Genomic DNA, 19,931 nt, shown 5'->3' with positions numbered 1-19,931 from the left:
AAATTAAGGTATGCGAAATTTCCATTTTTAATGTTATTCAAATGAAACTGGATACAAATTATGAATATTTAACCCCCTCTTTTTTGTCCTGGAGAGGAATTAATTATTATGCAAATCGGAACTCAGGGAGGGAGGAAAAAGGGTTGAAAAATCAAGTTTTAGTAGAGTCAAATAAGAATGGAAGATTCAAGAGACTTAGCGTGAACTTTAAAATAATTCCATTCATTTTTTAATTTTTTTTTCTTTGATCAAAATCGTCCATGGCTTGAAACTGAAATGAAACTAATGAAGCATTTATTAAAAGGGGTAAAGTTTATTAAACTGTGAACTTTTTAGTGTTTTCGTTTCTCTTAAAAAATGCTTTGTCCCTGTTGAGATACCAATAATATATATTGAAAAATAAAACTTCCAAAAAAATTAAGTGTTTTTATTTTATTAAAAAAAGTCAAGTATATTACACAGGGGTTGAAAAATAGGGTTTTAATTATGTTTTAATTAAAGGTTATTATTTTCTCTATTGCATAATAGCTAAGGTAATATTTAAAATACCTTTGTTGAAAATGTGTCAATTTTTATTTTTATTTTTCATAATGTTTTAATTTTATAGAAATATGAGAATGACTACGGCTTTCTTTTGATCGTTTTTGCTTCGAACTGATAAAAAATAAATACTTTATAAGAAATAGTTTTCCCCTTGTACTTTCAACGTCACAAGGGTACAATTCTAAAACAAAGACTAAACTTCACATACAGTGTTCGATTCTGAATGCATAGAAATACGTGATATAATAGAAATGAATACAATATGATATTTAATAAGTAAAATAATAATAAAAGACTTCAAAACTTTAATTTTAGGAGCATAAAAAGTTTTAATACGATAAATTTGAACATTTTAAACTTCATAAGTTATTTATACAAATTAGAAAATGAATACACCAGAAAGACTTTAAGATATGAAGATAAAAGTTCATAAATAGCTGAGTATTGGAACGTTTTGAGTGCGTCTACTTTTTTTTTACAAATTTTGGATTTGATCCACTTTGAAGTAATATTGTGTTTTATTTAATTTGATAAAGATGAAAGAGTTTGAAGTAAAAATAAATAAACAAATCTTATCAGCATTTTGAGAGTGTCCAAATACTTACTTCTTATTAATTTTTTTTACAAAAATATTAATAATATTAGTATATAACCACTCACCGAGATTTATATTTCTACCAGTTTCGAGACGTACCCGTCTCTTTTAAATATTGATAATATTGAGAATATGTCCAAATACTAGTTCACAAATCTGGATTATCTCCAAATGTGTTAGTTATTTTTCATAAAAAGATTATTTTAAGATTATTGTCTTATTTCAACCATTTTATTTTATTGATTATTTTTTACAACATTTTGAGTGTGTCCAAATACTTGTTCACAAAATCTGGATTATCTCCAATTACAGGAGTTATTTTCATATTATTTTTTTTTTTATTCTTCTTCATCTTTGATGAGATGTCAAAAAATAATATGATTATTTTTTTATTAAAAAAATAAATAAGACATCCGGCGTTTCAGTGGTGTGGTTATCAAAGAAAGGTAGAGTGGTAAATATAACGTATTGAAGTTATCCCTTAAATCAGGAAATGAAGGTTCTATGAATGCCAAGCCTTCAACATTCCTACCTCAAAAATAACGCTTTGTTAAACTTACTTTATCTGTAGAAAATAATTAAATTTCTAAATGGGATTTTTTAAAATAAATGTGCTCTTTTCCAACTTATTTCGCCGTAAATAACCACCATTTCTATTTATGCATGTTCCTTGGCTATTTATAAAGCATTTTAGAGATAGAAAGAAGTAAAAAATCATTTTCTTAAATGAAATAAAATAAAACTAATCACAGCGCTATCTTGAATGCGGTCTTGAAATTCATATCCGCTAAGTAAGGTTGGCATCGAATACCTCTTAGGTATCTTGCAAATATTTTGATTTGATTTTGTTATTAAGGGTAGCTAATTTAGATTTGGAATTCGCCCCAAAGTTCCCGAGAAAGGGGAATTATGTAAAAAGCGATCTGAGAAACACAGCAAAAAGGAAAATTGGATTTTCAAAGGAAAAAAGTTTTCGTGGAAACCCGGAATTTAATCGCCGGTCATTTCTGCGGGACTGTCACCGTCATTAATAAAGTCCAAAAACCTTGAAGAAAAGTTACGAGTTATTTTTCCAAAAGATATTTTATAATCGAGGAAAGGAAAGATTTTATGAAATTTTCGAACTCAAAACGCTTTTAACGCATTTCGGGGTAGATCGGTATGTGCGTTGATTGATGTGATCAAAATCGATATTTGCATTAGTTAGATTAGTTGATTTGATCACATTACAATTTTTTTCACTGCTTCATAATACTTATTTTATAATTTTTATAAAGAGGTCAAGAGATTTCCTATCACTTGTGTCACTGCAACCATATTTGGTATATTGTGAACTACGTCTATTTCCAGTAGTGGCCCTCCAAGGCTGTGACTTTTTCGATTGCGAGCGAGTGCGTCAAAATTATAGAGAATTTAGATGGGTGTTTCGTTATCCTCCATACAAAATCTGCAAATCACGCAGTCCAAATTTTGACTTGTGCTTCCTCAGTCCGCAGTGTCTTGTCAAGGTCCTGGTTAAGATCCTTATTTGTTTCTAGTAAAAATTTAGAATTTCTGTGGTGAATTTCCGCCAGTACCCTTTGCTTATTATACTTGCAAATTTTCCCATTGATTATAAATACTTTGTAAGTTTAAAATTTTGCTATTTGATTGCACATTTTTAAGTTGTCTTTTTTTTAGCTTTATTTATATTCATTGAATGATTTGACAGGCATTTTGTGGTATATCTATCCATTTTAATCAAAACTTTCTTTCAGAGTAACCAAGGTCTCTTATAATATATTTTGATACGTGTTTTATATAAATACACACACATAGACAGATACGAATACATATGTTTTTTAACATGTTAAGAGTTGATGGTCAAAACTATGTTCAAAGTAGTGAGAATATATATTTAACGAAATGAAATTCAGAAAAGTAAAAACATAAAATGAAATGAAGAATCGCTATAAAAACAGTGCAAGGGATGTACATTTTTATGTCCTTTTTAGGAGAATTTTCACAACGTCTATCCTTAATAATGGCAGTGTCCGAATAATACATTCCGCACACACAAATATATTGTAAAATCCCCTGAAATATGGCCCAATTTCCTATTCATCCTTCCTCGCTCTTCGCTTCCTGGGTGAAGGAAAGCGTGTAGTAGAAATATTTTACGTTTTCGAGGGATTTTAGACTCTGTGAGCAATTACAAAGCATCCGTTGCACGGGCTTAAGAGTTCGCGTGCTAAAACCGAGGAATAGAATTTTTGGATTAATTCAAGATTTACGGGAGAACAAAAAATAACACACAAGAAAATGAATCTCGATTCAAAACATTCAACGAACAATTTTTTAAGAAGGTAAATTGACACAATTTCCCCGTTTTCATAAACAATAATTTTGCCTGTAAACTAAATCTTAAAAATGGGGTGTATTTATTTCAACAACAACAAAAAAGTAAGTATTCATCACCTTGCTTCCCACAATGGTAGACAGAGAAAAAAGAACACTACACCAATCTATCTTTGCAAACAATTTTTCTGCAATGCATTTCATTTTATGTGCATACTCGCCAATTTCGACTCCTAACTTGATCACATTCAATTATTTAAATATCCTACGATGTTCATGCAAACTTTTCCTTGATCTTCCTCTGCTCCCTTTTCTAACTACATTTGCCTCATAAATTTGTTTTGATGTTATTTCTTCACGCATTCATACAACATGCTCAAACCACTCAACACGCGTTTCTGGATTTTACCGATAATGCTTATCTCAACCATTCATCATTTTCTTATATAGCAGCTTTTAAACTTGTCCATCGTAATATCTATCCATTTTAATTTTCGATGCATTCCAGATCGATACGGAGTCACAAAAAATTTGAAGAAAAAGTGGTAATTACCAAGTAAAACTTCTCTGGCTAGTTTTACATCTAAAACGCAAAAAAATGTTAGCTATCAGCCAGTTTATTACCAAACTAATCATATTGTTAATATTTTCACTTCATTGATTGCTTTCAAGTTATATGATATACAAATAAATCAATCAGTTGAATATCTTAAGATAAATGGATTTGATCTATGGGCGCAATTTAAAGGTCTAACGGGGGTTGAGCGCGGTCCGTTCGATTAATCCTACGTCCCATATATTATTATTTTGCTGACTAGGCACAAAGGTACTCGCGAGCGAACAACAGTGCGGCTATCCGACGTACCAGGAAATTAATTGGTATCGCAATACATGCCATATAAATCCACAAAATGGAAGAACGTGATACGAATATATACCGACTTAATGAATGTTCTTGAAAGTGCTAGAAATTATTTGTTAATCTTCTGCACACGTTAGTAAAGATAACAAAAAAACATAAAATAGTGAAATAAATAACAAAAATAAAACTGATAATCATTGTAGACAGTTAATATTTTTCAGTATATCGGTTTCAAAACCTATTTTTCCCAGTGTTAAGACAATCACTACAATAGCATGACCATAGACCAGTCTGATGATGTCGGTAACGACGAAACCCGGTCGCTGGTCAAGTAAAAATAAAGTGGAAAAGCTAAAAATATTGGTTTTAATCTAATAATATATTAAAAATGCAATTCCATCACGAAGTGTCAGTGGATAATATAAATCTATTAAACAATACTATATTACAACAATACTGCTATTACACTTTCACCTACCAAAAATAAACCACATGCGTTATTAGTATATTTAAAGTAAAGTAAAAAATGTGTTTTTTTTTAAATATTCTTACCTTTAAATGCTTACGTACTCAACTACAATAATTTACGTACTCAATAGTAAAATTTTGAAAAACCAATAATTTTAAGAAGAAAAAAAAACAGCGCGTTATGAATATTATAAGTTAAACAACGTGGTATATTTAATTTTAAGTGTTCGAGATAATTCTTATAAATATTGCTGACTGTGATTATTATTATTTTTTTATTTCCCTTATTTTAACTTCGCATTATTTTATACATTTTTCTAATATCAAATTACTTTATCCTTTTTTCATTTGTAAATAATGTCTAGATTTCAATGGAAATTGGTAAACTTAATAAAGAAATATCCATTAAAACTCAAAGTAAATTATTTTAATTTGTGCTAAGTAAAAGGTTCAAACTCTCTTTCCAATAATATTTTAAGATAATTTTTAAAAAATAAATGAAATATTTTTGTTTTTATTTTTTATACAAATATTTCTATTTTATACTATTTTTGTAAGTCTAGGCGGCTCATAATTAAAAATTTGTATCAAATTGTAGTAGAGTGGGTTTGAACCAAGAAACTCTGACTTAAGAGTCCACGGCACTAACCACGGGACCACAGTAGTAAACTGAATATTTTATTATTGATTTGTCTCCTGTATTACATGAAATCGATTAAATCCACCCAAGCAGAATATAAGGGATTCACAATTCCATGTAATAAAATAATAGTTTTTTAAATTTTTGATTAAAAAAGTTACATTTTTTTGTTGAAATACTTCGTATTCGTTTTCGTCTACATTAATTGTTTATCCCTTTGACTGGTGAGTTTTTCTTCAAGATTTTACGTGAAAAGGGCAGATTTTTAATTAAAATAAATGATGTAAAAATATTATGAAACAGACGAAATAATATCGATATTGCGCAACAAAGTCCATCACAGTACCAGAATACGAGAATAATGTCAACTACTATTTTACTTCATAAAATAATACGGAAAATTAATTTCAGCCATTTTTTGCTGGGGTGCTCGTACGAGGTACGCAAATCCGCATGGATCCATTTTTTCCCCGTATGTGTTTATAATTAGAAATACGGTATTAAAAAAAATATAATTAAAATTAAAAATTATTCTCTTTAATGTACAAAAATATATGGGAAAATTAGATTATTAAAACAAAAAATGTGACAGTGATTTTTTTATACTTCATTCACAAATTCACGTAATCTACAAAAAAGGATAATATTTAAAAGAAAACATTTTCTAACATTTCCTTTTTGAAATTTATTTTAAACAACATTATATAACATTTGTTCAAATAATATATATTTCCACATATATATTTCCAAATCTAGAAAAAGACTTGCAATACAATTTGTGAGTTCATAATTACACACGTAGAAAATAAGTTTATTACCATTGATTGACATGTTCATTGTGAACAACTTCGTATTCCGTAATAATTAAGAAACTTAATAAAGAAAATGGCTCGATTAAAATTTTCTCAGTTTGTGACAAGAAAATTAATTTATTACGTTTGATCAAAAACATTCTCTTATTTATTTAAATTAAGTTTGAAAATTCCTAAGCTTATTTGATGTACCTTGTATGAAATATATGTACAACAGAACTTTTTACAATTCAATCAAATAAATTTTAACGTAATTATTAACATTTCTGATATCTGAATGAGGTTAACAGGAATATGGAAATTTGGGCATTTACAGGGCTTATGACTTGTCATAGGGTTGTTAAGTTAAATTAACATTTACCAAATCTACCCAAGCAATTTTGTCCACCTCCGTAGTGTAATGGTCAGCACGCTCGGCTACCGTTCTGGAGGTCCCGGGTTCGATTCCCAAGGGGGGTAAAATAAATATAAGTGATTTTTTCACTGTCATATTTATTCAATATTACCCTGGACTGGTACCTGAAGCGGAGGGCTGATCACCTTTCCTTCATGTGTAAACGATCAAGATAACACTGCGTTTATATGACGCAGTGCCCTATGCACCATTGGGGTGCGGATAAGGGTTTAATTATTTATTATTATTAAATCTACCCATGATTCTACTCAATAACTCCGCTTAATAAAAGCTTTCCTTATTCCAACATAGATGGCTGTTGTGAACTCCCATACACTAGGTCACGAGATTCATCAATATGTCTAGAGGTTCCAAAAATTAGTCGAAATAGTTTGGTTGTTAATCATGGGTAGAATTGGTGAATGTAACACGTGTGTAAAGTGATAATTTAACCAGCTAATGATAGGTTGTAAGCTCTGTAAATGCCCAGACTCTCGTTTTCTTCTTCATCTGTATTGATATGTTAAAATGTGTTAATTGTGATTTGTGTGCTTTGCTATAAGGTGCTTTCTTGTGTCATGTAAGAGTTATTCTTAAATGCACATATAAAGATAGTTTAAGCTTTACATTAGTATCCAGATCACGCAAGCTGTAGTTAGTTTCAATTACCAAGGTCCATCCGTCCGGCAGACATTTTTCCGTTTCCGAATGTCTGGAATGTGTCCGGCGAGCTACCGGAAAACATCCGGAAAGTGCTGAACGATCCGGGACTAGACGCAGGGCAATGTATCTTCAGCTTAACTGGTTTACACAAATGGTTTATCGAAGCACGGTGATTAATCGAACGAGCTTTTGACTATTCGCTTTTGTAGATTTTTTTACTTTATTTTAATAAATGCCTTCTCAAACAGAATCCAGGGTTTAAAAAAATAATGAAAATATATTTTCTTGAACGTTTTTCGTACATACTTTGTTACATTTTATAAACTTAATAAAATAAAACAATATTTTTAACCACTTTTAATTGGTATTTTTCACCCACCGGTTTCGACAAGAACCTTGTCATCATCAAGGTTAAACATGTACTCATATTGTCAAAACCGGTTAAATAAAAGAACTAATAAAAAATGGTTTTAAAAAGTTGTTTTATTTCATAAAGTTTAGAAAACGTACCACAAAGTATTTGCGTAAAACATTTAACAAAATATTTTTTTATATTATTTTTTGACGTCTCATCTTCTTTTAAATGTACTTAATCTTAGCGGAGCGAACAAGTCTCATTTGACAAGCTTAATGATTTTACATTCCTGATTTACGTAGAGATATCAAATTAAAGAAAAACGATTTTTTAAATTGATCTTTTTTTAGAAGAAAAACCTAAAAATAATAAAAGAAAATAGCAACAATTTTTAAAGTAAACGTTTAAAATTTTGTTTTCTGTTCTAACTAAATGTTCCTAAACAATTTTCGGTAAAAACAAAATTCCGTTTGGCCTGAATTTACGAAGAAATTCCTTATTTTGAACTAAGCTCCAGAAACGTGAAGAATTTCCCTCGAATTTCCCGAATTTCGTACATTTAATAAGGGAAAATGTTCCACTTTGGCAGTTGGTTTAATAAAAATGTCGAATGCATTTCGCGCAGAGTTCAAATTTGCAAAGGGGTTCGGGAAAACTAAATAGCACCTTTGTAAGCTGACAGTTTTGATAGGGGATGAGAGACTGGCGTTTATTTATTATATTTATATACTGCTCAGAATAGAATATCTTCATCGGTTTCCTGAAGTGTCTGAGAGAAATATTTTGTATGGAAAATGTACGTCTATGCTAGAGGGTTTATTTTTATTCGCTTGAAGGATGTTCATTCATCGAAATGATAAATTTCGTTGTGAGAAATTCTAGAACTTAATATTTAACAAGGTGATAAATATCCTCGTAGGATATTCTAGAATTAAATGTTAAATAATGTGACAGTATTTATTTATAAAGTCTTCTGAAATACTTATTTGACATACCTGATCATGCCAAGCAAGTTTTGCTAGATCTTCCTCTGATTCTTTTACATACTACATTCACCTCAGAAACTAGTTTCAACATGCTTTCCTCACTCACTCGTTCCACATGCCCAAACCATCTCAAAACACCTTTCTTAATTTTATCGACAATGCTTATCTCAGTTTGCATTTTTATTTTCTTATTTCACCACATTTCGAACATTTTCATACATCGTTTTGTCGCACATTCGTCTGAGAGATCGCATTTTGACTGCATTCAGTCATTCACTATGATTTCATAATTTTTTTATCAACTTAATTATTCACTTGCATACATTCGAATTAGCACCGTTTTTTCGGAAGTCATTTATGCATTAATTGAATGTCAATATTCTTAGTTCAATTTTGTTTTTTTTAGTAATTGTTTTTGATAAAAAAATGCAAAAAAACGTGAATTTATATTGTTTTTTAATATCTACATAAAGTCCGAAATACCCGAATCAATAAGGTAAATGGACTCGAAAATCTAATCCATTAAACATTTATGGTGACCGAAAAAATCTTTTTTATTATAACTGTCCCATAGATTGAGATCACTTATAGGGCCGATGGGCTGCCAAGATAGAGATATAAAATATCTTAATAAAAAGGGGCATTAGTTTTACGAGGATACTCTCCCGAGTTTATAGGAAAATATTTAAGCGAGAAGCGCCTCTATTATGAATAATAACTACTGATTCCTTTCATTTTATATCATATTTTTATCGCAAATATATAAATGCTTATATAGATGTGTCGGGTTGTGGTCCCGTGCTTAGTGTCGCGGACTCAGAAGTCAGAGTTTCTCGGTTCGAACCCACTCTACTACAATTTGATACCTATTTCTAATAAGGAGCCGCTTAAGCTCACATAAATAGCATGAAATAGAAATATTTGTGTATTTAAAAAAAAAACATAAAATTTTTTCACTTATAATAAAAAAAAATTATATATTAGAATAATAATCCACTGTTACTTTTTTGTAATTTAAATTTTTTTAACACTTGTATGAAACCAATTATTGAGTTTAATATCATTACACACGACTAGTTTCGAAAACTACAGTTGTTTACATCGACAAGTGATTATGAAAAAGTCAATATTTGTATTAAACAAATGTTTATTTTTTTTAAAAATTTCCATGTCATTTCAAAAAGTGAATGCCGAATCAATAAATAATGTATTATTGACTGTTGTTAAATTGGTATCTCAAGAAAGATGGAAACAATCTTTTAGTGGCTAAAATAAGGAAGTCCGGGAATTTAAATTATTGGCTAATTTAAGTGATCACTTAAAACACATTTGCGACATTCACCATTCTACCCATGACTGACAACATTTATCAAATTTCTGAAAGTGGTAATTATACTTAGATTGAATTCATTTACTGCATGTAGCATTGTCGGTGATATCTACGGTTGAAATAATAGTTTTTTTTAAAGTTTATAAACAGAATCCTTGGAAAAAAGTAAAATTATTTTACATACTTGGACACGCCTGACATACGATTTTTTATTACATTTCAACAGTTTTTCAAATATTTTGAGTGTATTTTGAATATTAAAAGCATGGATCATAGTGATATATTATTTTGAGAAATAAAAAGACCATGTTTTTTTATCCACTCACATTAAGTGTCCGCCTCCGTAGCGTAATGGTCAGTACGCTCGGCTACCGTACTGGAGGTCCCGGGTTCGATTCCCAGAGGGGGTTAAATAAATATAAGTGATTTTTTCACTCTTATATTTATTCAATATTACCCTGGACTGGTACCGGAAGCGGAGGGCTGATCACCTTTCCTTCTTGTGTTGATGATCAAGATAACACTGCATTTATATGCTGCAGTGGCCTGTGCACCATTGGGGTGCGGATAAGGGTTTGAATGAATGAATGTGAGTGGAACAAAAAACAAAGTCTTTTTATTTCTCAAAATTATATATTTTGAGTGTGTCTATTTTTATTGTATTTTCTTGATTTAAACACCTTGAAATTTATTCTCATCAAGATTTTTCTCAATTAAAATTTCGTAATAAAAAATGTCTTTTATACATATAATTTATGTTTGACGAACTTACTTTGTGATTCTCCATTTAATAATTAAAATGTAACTTTGTTTTAAAAACACTATAAATATTTTAAACTTACTAAATTATAATGTCTACCGGTTTGGAAGCTAACCGGTAGACATTATAATTAAGTCATAATAAAATGTCTTTAGTGATTTTAAAGCAAAGTTATATTTTAATTATGACTTTTATACTTTTATCATACAAAATAAATGTTATTGTTAATCTACACCTCTTCATCCTTCAACGTCCCAAGGACACGACTATAAAATTAGATTTACATATGGTATTTGAAAATGATGTATGTATATTGTTATTTTACAAAGTATTTATAAGTATTTTTTTCATATCGTATTCATTCGTTTATTTTTTATGTCAAATATATGAACCACATAGTAATGAAACAATACGATCCCTTTATTCGCCCTAAGGTCTCTCTTAAACGGTGATGGATAAATATATTTTGACAATATTGTATTATTGGAAACCCTTATGGTATGATATTATTTTGGCATCATATCCTGATATCGGGAAGCCTTTGACCGGTTGAAAGGACCACGAAATGGATGCGATAATTCACTTCCACACAATGATTACGCCTGAATGATGACTCATAAAGCAAATATTAATGCGAGTTGCTTATACACTCACCCCATTATTGATAGGAAGTACATTCATCAAATATCCCGGTAATTATTTTCCATTGTTTGAAGACTTAATTTATTAATTTTAACATATGTAATTTCAATTAAAACTTCCTCTCTGAAGTGCTTGAAAATTACGCGTACTTCAAAGGGAGGTTTTTGAAAGACCCAAGCAGCATTCATGGGAATATTGTTTGTATGGTAAAACCTTTAAATAACAGAGTAATTGGAGGGATGAGGTGTCCGTAAAAGACAAAAATCCGTTATTTAAAATAAATCAAAAAACTTTTGTTTGAAATAGTGAGCACTGCATTTAGATATAATTAAACAAACAAATTCCTACAACATTTTGAGTGGGTCCAAATACTAGTTCACAAATCTGAATAATCTCGAATTTTTAGTCATTTTTGACATCTCATCATAGATAAAGAAGAATATGGAAGTCTTGGCATTTACAGGGCTTATGGAGGGCTGGTTAAATAAGTGATCACTTTACACACGTGTAACATTCACCGATTCTACCCATGATTGACAATCATACTAATCAAATCCTTGAAAAAAAAATACCCATGAAGTCGTAAGCCCTGTAAATACCCAGATTTTCACACTCTGCTTTGTCTTTGTTGAGATGTCAAAAATAATGTTAATTAAATCCTATTTATTGTCTTCGGACGTGCGTCGCAAAGTGACGTTGCTGTTTGATTTCGACGCGCTTACTTTTATCAATCTTGTTTTGAAAAAGGAATCAAGTTTTGAGACATAATTTTGTTTATAATGGCCGCTTAAATTGTTTACATGTGACTAAACTTGAATTTATGCATGTAAAATATTAACCGTTAATTATTATATTTTGTCCATTATATCCGTAGTTCGTTAAAAAGAGGTCTGTTATTTCAAGGTTTTACTTTAATATAATTGTAAACAAGTGTTTTCATTTACAATTTAATAAATAAAAAAAATTCAACACTCTCCTTATCATTCATCGTTTACTTTGTGTAATACCACTATTGAAAGAATATTTTATTTTTGTACAAATGTCAAACCGAAATAATTTTATTTTAATGACCTGATGATGGAATGATTATTCCGAAACCATTAGTCACGAATAAGTGTTTATAAAAAAGGTATTACACATAGTGAATGATGAATGATAAGGAGAGTGTTATATTACAAAATAAATTATTTCAATACAATTTTGAAAAAGATAAATTGATTATATAATTTTAAGAGCTGAAAGATTTTCTCTGATGACAAGTGACAGTAAAGATAAGTTGACCCCCTTCCTTCTGCTCTATTGAAGACCAATCTCGCAAATTTCGTTTCAATCAGACGAAAATAAAATACAACAAAATCCCCGACTAGAGTGCCGGGAACGGGTTACAAAGGAGGAATGGAAGAAGTTGGGAGAGCGAGGGGAAAAAGATAAAGATAAGAACAATAATGGAAGAAAGTTGTAGAACGTGTAGTCTCCTTTTGTGGTTCAGCGGAGTGGTAAAGGAACTCATTATGTGTTCGGGCGAGCGGCCTTTCTGGGCGGACCTCGCATGAAATTGGACAGAGGGAAAATTGTTAGAGATGAATATCAGAATAAGTGAAATTTTGATAGATTTAGCAAACTCTTTGAAGACCTTTTGCCGAGATTCTGCTCAGATTAAAATAATCCCTCAAAGAATACCTTCGGACCTCGTACACAAGAGGTACAAAAAAACATTTATATAAAAGTAAATTGTTTTTAAAAAGTAAGCTCCTTGGTTTTTTTTGCCTCCATTTTCTTTTGTTTAGTAGCTGTAATTTTATTATTACACACCGCTTTAACGATTTAAGATTGTTGACGTACTTTTGTAGTTATTGTGTTTAGCTACCACACAAAGATTAAATCTTTTGCCGAGATTCTATTTAGATTAAAATAATCCATTAAATAATACCTTCGGACTTTGTACATAGGGGTGCAAAAACACCAGATATATTAGAAAATTGTTTTCAAAAGTCAACTCTTTAATTTTTTCCACCATTCCCTTGTCTTATGTTTAGCTGTTTGTAATTTCATCATTACAAATTGTAAGATTTAAGATTTTTTTCGTAATTATGTGGTTAGCTACCCAATACAGATAATTAATTATTTTGCCGAGATTCTACTTAAATTAAAATAATCCCTCAACGAATACCTTCGGATTTTATACATGAGGGTACAAAAAGGCAGATTTATTGGGAAAATATTTAAAAAATCAGCTCTTTCGTTTTTTTGCTTCATTTGTCTTGTGTTTTAAGCAGTTTTCTTATTTCATTACAACAAACTGTTTTTAATCACATAAAAATAACGTTTATCTATCACATAAAAATTATTTAAAATTTTGCTGAGATTCTACTTAGATTAAAATAATCTACTATAGAACACTTTCGGATTTTGTCCACGAGGGTACAAAAAATAGAATTATGGGAAAATATATTTTATAGGAATACATATTTAGGAAAATCTCAAATGATGAAAATAAAAAAATATTTTTTTATGTAAATCAAAGGATTTGCGATATAAAACAAATAATTTGTTTTATGAAACAAACAATTTGTGATTTGAAACAAATGTTTGCGATTTGAAACAAATGAATATTTTAACATAAATGAGAAAAATCATTATATTGTTTAAAAGTAAAACAATATTTTTTCCAAAACAAGCGAACATTTGATGCCTACTTGATAAATCTTTCTTATTCGATTGTTTCAAATATAAAATTATTTTCATCACAAAGTCTAGTAACGTACTTTTCTTTGCCAACCGCAAAAAGAAGAAACGAAATTTATTTTATAATTTTCGATGACAGAGCCAAAATTGAAACCGATGTTACACTTTACGATCTTAATATCTTAAGACTTATCTGAAAATGAGGTTATGTTCGCCGTGAGACACATCATATTTTCAGGATCGAACATTTGGCTGAAATGTGAAATTCATCGCTGAATTTCAGGAGAATAATTTTCCCAGTAAGGTGTGATGTCAGAGATATAAAATCGTATTTATTAGCCACAGTTGCAAAAACGATAATTTTTAAATTTCATCCCTTAGCAGGCTTAAGCCTAAGGGTACAAACACACCACAATTCGGTTACAGTAACGTGCCTTTGGTGACATTAAAAAAACATTATTATTTTGATAATGCTTAATTTAAATTTACACCCGACCCTTGTTAAAATGATTTATGTATTGTAGAAGTTGTGAATATTTGTATATTTATATTCTTATTTTTTATCGTATCTATATTGAATTTTGTAGTAATGATACCAATTTGAACATCGCACTAGTTAATATCGTATATTTTATAGCTATTTACAGCGTTATGGTTTTTTATAAAACCAATCAAGTATAAAACAAAACTTAATATCACTAATGGACAGTTGTGGTCCGATATTTTTGGTTTAACATTTTTGGAACTAATTATTAATGACTTTTTTAAGGCGTTTATTTTTGTCTATATGAATTTTTAAAATTTTGTTATAAAATAAAAAATTCAAATTAACACGTATAATAATTTAATATTCGTCTTAAAAAATAATTAAAGGTTCGTTTTGAAGATAAGTTTGAAAAAATGTTTAGATAAGATTGTTAAAATAAATATTTGTACATTTTTTAAGTATTTTTGTTAGTTGTTTAAAATAGATTTCAAATTGTGGTAGAGTAAGTTCGAATCTAGAAACTTTCATTCAACGCCAACCACGGAATCCCAACCCAATTTCAAAAGAGTTATAAAATGCATTTTTTAGATATCTTGTAAGAATTCCACTGTGAAATTCAATATTTAGAGAAAACTTAAATTTTTATGTCTTTTTGTTTTACGCATATTATATTTATTGAGATAAAGTCATTTATAATAACTAGCAAATAATAGTAAGTTGACATTGATTGTTATGTTAGTCTCCATTTCATTCCAAAAAGCTGTCCGTAAAAACAATTTACCGAGGAGTGAGATAAATTTTGATAATTAATATCGTTTAAAACTTAACTTCAATTTAAATCTTGAATATTACATTAATCGATTCGATAGTAATTTTGTGGCAGAATCTATCCATGTTGAATTAAAACTTTACTACTTTGATATCATTTAAATAGTACATACCAAGTAAAACTTAAATAAAATTGTTATATATAACACTAATTATTGAGTTTGCGATCCTTTTTTTACGCGCACAAAATATATATGCTATCTGTTTTGAATTCGCAATATTTGATGATAAGGGAAATAAAATATTATGGATACAGCTAAGAAACAAACAAGTAAAACTTTATTAATCTTTATTTAGAATAGTATTTGAAAATCACCACAAGTACGCGATTACTTATTTGAATTTCCAGACACTTTTAAAGGCATATTTTGATCTTGTAAGTTAGATAATACAATGAGCTTTTAAATGTAGTAGTGCTTTGTAATTTTCGAAACATTATATTATAATATTTACTTCGTGAGGCTTTCTGAATAGTTGAGGTCAAAAAGGTCAAAACGAGGTCTTCATTCCAGTCATGTCCTCAGTTCACGACAAGAATGGTTTAAAGTTTATAAAGAAAAAAGTATTTCGTTAAACGAAAGTGATAAATTCTTATCAGTTCTTTTAAAGTTTTGGTCTTTTAAAGTGGTATTAGAAATTATAAAATCAAACATGAAATACCACGAACATTAAATTTTATTTTAAAAAAATGGATTTGACGCCATGGTGTTTATCAAGAAGCAATGCCAGTATAAAACAATTTTTTCAATTACTGATTATGTTGTATTATGTTTTAATTCTGTCATACAATGATTTTCCACACATTCGCTCCCTCAGACGAATGTGTGGAAAATCATTGTATGACAGAATTAAAAACGACGATATAAGAAAGGAATGTAAGGCTGAACGAGGAATAATTGAAAAGATTAGGAAGAGCTCTTTGCGGTGGTATGGACATGTGGAGCGAATGGATAGCGAGAGAATGACTAAGAAAATATATGTGGCGAATGTGAGAGGGAAAACAGAACGTGGACGACCGAAAAAGACTTGGCACGATCAGATCAGAACCTAAAATCTGGCGGTGTCAAAAGTCTGCGTAATCGGAGGGCATGTATGACTAGATGTATGGATGTGAAGGAGGCGAGGAGTGTATGTCAGGACAGAAGAGTGTGGCGTTCCATCCTCTCTGCCTACCCCTGCGGGGAAACGGCGTGATGGTAGTAGTAGTAGTTGTATTATGTCAAAACGACTCTGAAATCTAACAACATTGCTAATTATGTTCTAATTCAGGTTCCAACTTAATAAAAAATAATTTTTTTCTAAATGTGAGTGAGTTTACTTCTTTTATCCACAGTTTTCAGAAATATTTTTTCTGTTACTTTTATATTTAATATGTCCATTTGTTTTTTGGATTTCAAGCAGCTAAAAATTAGTATTGGTTTATTAATTTTGTTGAAAATTATGCTCTAAAAATGGCAAAAGTTTTGAAATTTATTCATACCTATTTACAATAATTATATTAAATGAATAAAAAAATAGGTAGACATGTACAAAAAAAATAATTATAAATTATTAAGTGACTGCCGAGTTTAATATGGAAATGTGAACATACTAGATTCCTACTCTCTAATTTGTGATATCTCTCTTAATGCAATGAATTGAAAGAAAATGGACTTGATTGTACTTTTATTTTATATATTTTTATGAAAAATCCTCGTACATATTAAGTGTTCACCATTATTAATAGTTTTAATTTTTATTTTTTTTTTAAAAATTGAGGTGATATAGTAAGCAATGACAAACTATCTTCCCTCTTCAAATTTGTATTGATTTTCGTTAGTGTTTCGTTCATGGTCTCTTCAATTGTTACATTCTCTGTCAGTACCTTTTCATCACATGTAATCATCACAAATCAAACGGTTTCAATCTTTTCATCTGTATATTAGCCTCATTAAGTTTAAACATCTTATTTTACAAGCGGAATAATTTTATTAGGCACGATAGCACGTGGGTCCTCCATTTTGTGCAAACCTGGTCTCTATTATGGGCAGGTAATGGTCGCAATAACTCGCCTCGGGAACCACCTGGTCCGCATTACGCCGAGGATTTTCAACACATTACTTACGGGCTGTAAGGAGGAGTTATGCTTCTCCTTCCAGCGCGCACTTACATCCTTCTGTAGCCGAGGATTAGCCTAATTAATGCCCTCTCCTGAATGAGTTTTGTGCCGGAATAAATGACGTTAAGTGAACCACTTTGTTTTCAGAGTACGTATTTTGTTTTGCATTTGAATAAGTGTTTAAAAATTAATGAAATTGTGGAATTTCGTTTTCAGATACTTTCAATGAGACTGTGCTTATTTTTAAAAATATTCATGATGGCAACATTTTGAGTATGTCCAAGATAAAACTGTGTTGATATACTGTATTGCTTTATGCACTTTTAAATCTGGATGTAGGTTATAAGAAAAACAGAACATGTCTTGAGCTGTGTAATTATATAAATGATTATCTTATTATGCAGAGTGTCATGCTCTGAGAAGAGCTAGGAATCAAAACTGGTAAGAGTGAAATTTTCAAGTCAGGATGGACATTTGTTCTGAAACATTGATTCAGGTACCATAAACTCCTATTTATTTTGATTAATTAAAACAAATACAACAATAAAATAATCTTATATCTGTCTTTTGAAAATATGCTTTAGATATATTAGGGAAGGCAACGAAGAAGACAATGATATGAGCATATGAAGAGAATGGAACCATCCAGACTCCCTTACATTCTTTTTTGACATTACATACCACCAAATTGTTGGATTGTCAGCTGGGAATAAGAATAAAAAATAGTAGAAGAATAATATTGTTATTCAGTTGATAGCAATTATGGACATGTGGGTATTTTTTTTGTTTTGCAATTTTGAAAAATGTACACAAATAAAATCCATTTAAGAATAGTTTAACTCACCGATAGTTGTTAAAACGGTGAGCGAGTAGAAGAACGCTTTGGCTAGACTCCACTCTCCGTCATCGTGTCCATACGCAAGTTCTCCATACACCTGCGAGGCACCTCCTAGCGCCATCTCTTGATAGGCAGCTCCGTACTGAGCTGCCATTTCTTGCGCAACTCTTTGGACGAGTTCATCTTGAAACTTGGATATCTCCTGACCTGCAAGCCTCGTCCAGTTCTCCCTATATAAGATATTCAAAGACACCGTAATCTCCCAGATATTTTCAACAGTTCTTGCACGGGCTTCGGCGTTAACATCACTCAAGAATGAATAGTTTTGAAACTTATCCGCTGTATCTAAAAATCTCGAATGCTGTCTGAACTCTTCGGAGGATCTTTCATCGTCCGGTGGATTGCTTCCGTTGATCTGTTTTTCAGACGTTCCTTGTCCCGTAAACTGTTTATCAGGCAGCATCCTCGGTTTGATTATTTGATTGTTTCCTCCTTCTATGGCCAAGAATAGAAACGAACCTAGAAACGTGTATCCCAGAAGCAAGGAGAAGATTCCAAGGTTCGTGAAGAAGCTGACTATATATTGTCGTCTTCTTAGCTTCGTAGTTTTGAAGCAAAAACAGCAGATAATTCGTTCACGTTCGTTTGGCTTTACGTTTCCTCCTCCACCGTCTTGTTTATGCCTCACCAAATCTCCGTTCATGGTGGGTTTTGTGATATCGATTGCTGAGAATGGTGCATATTGGTAATTTTCTACATCCTTATCCTCGAATACTACAGGATCCATATTAACAACATAATTATTGACACAACATCACAACCAACTAAATTTTAAAACTTTATACTTATGGTAAGGACAGTTTCACTTCACCTCGTATACTTTCTTAGAATCATCTTTCAATATGTAATATACTTTTTTGTTTAATTTTGAGCTACCTTTTATTAATTTTCAGTGAATTTTTAAGGTTCCATAGCACATTCGTAATTAATAAACCTTAAACTCTGAAGTCCAATATCCCCTCTCAATCCTGATGTTAAAGTATCTGAAATGAATAAAAAAATCATATTAGAATTTTTATCTTGTTTATGACATTTTCAGAATAGTTGTAAAAATACGGTGAAGATTATTCAAAACTAGATATCAAAGAATTAACTTATAAAATATCTACTCTGGAAATGATGTTGTTTTCAAAGATATTTTAACGTTTTAAATATATTTTTCTGTAGTTGATAACGTAGAATCCCTTTTCTCGCGACTCTGAAGTATTTTATTTAATGGTGGATTTATCAATCTCGACACTACAATGAGAGAGCTTCTTGATTTCATTCCTAACAAATTACTTGTAAATCTCATCCATTATTAAGCTTTATTATCTTCTTAAATCTATTTATTATTTTTTTGCAAAATATATTATGATTAATGAGAAGATTTTTTTTTCAGTAAACAGATTTAATTGTTCTAATTTTTCGATAAATCCAATGGTACATTAAAACGCAAAAATTCAAATAATATAAAATAATAATCTTGAAATAATTCTTAATTGAGTATGTCGGACGTTCGTGAAATTTGTTGATCAAAAAATGCTCATTTGATTTTTGTTTATTTTT

The 19,931-nt window shown here is 30.2% G+C and overlaps 1 protein-coding gene across 1 annotated transcript in view; it reads right to left on the bottom strand.

Annotated features, from left to right (window-relative positions):
- The window catches only part of LOC148304127 (uncharacterized), a 45,747-nt gene extending 26,477 nt beyond the window's left edge, over window positions 1-19,270 (bottom strand). The window contains exon 1 of the mRNA XM_088268810.1: window positions 18,330-19,270. Within this exon, the coding sequence (XP_088124936.1) occupies window positions 18,330-19,110 (781 nt within the window). The 5' untranslated portion in view covers window positions 19,111-19,270. The remainder of the gene's footprint in view (window positions 1-18,329) is intronic.
- Window positions 19,271-19,931: the final 661 nt, after the last annotated feature.

This window comes from Brachycentrus maculatus, unplaced genomic scaffold, assembly GCF_059751285.1.
Source record: "Brachycentrus maculatus isolate JH-2025_06_01 unplaced genomic scaffold, ASM5975128v1 h1tg000329l, whole genome shotgun sequence".
In the NCBI taxonomy this organism is placed as follows: Eukaryota; Metazoa; Arthropoda; class Insecta; order Trichoptera; family Brachycentridae; genus Brachycentrus; species Brachycentrus maculatus.
This window is presented reverse-complemented; position numbering and strand designations above follow the sequence as displayed.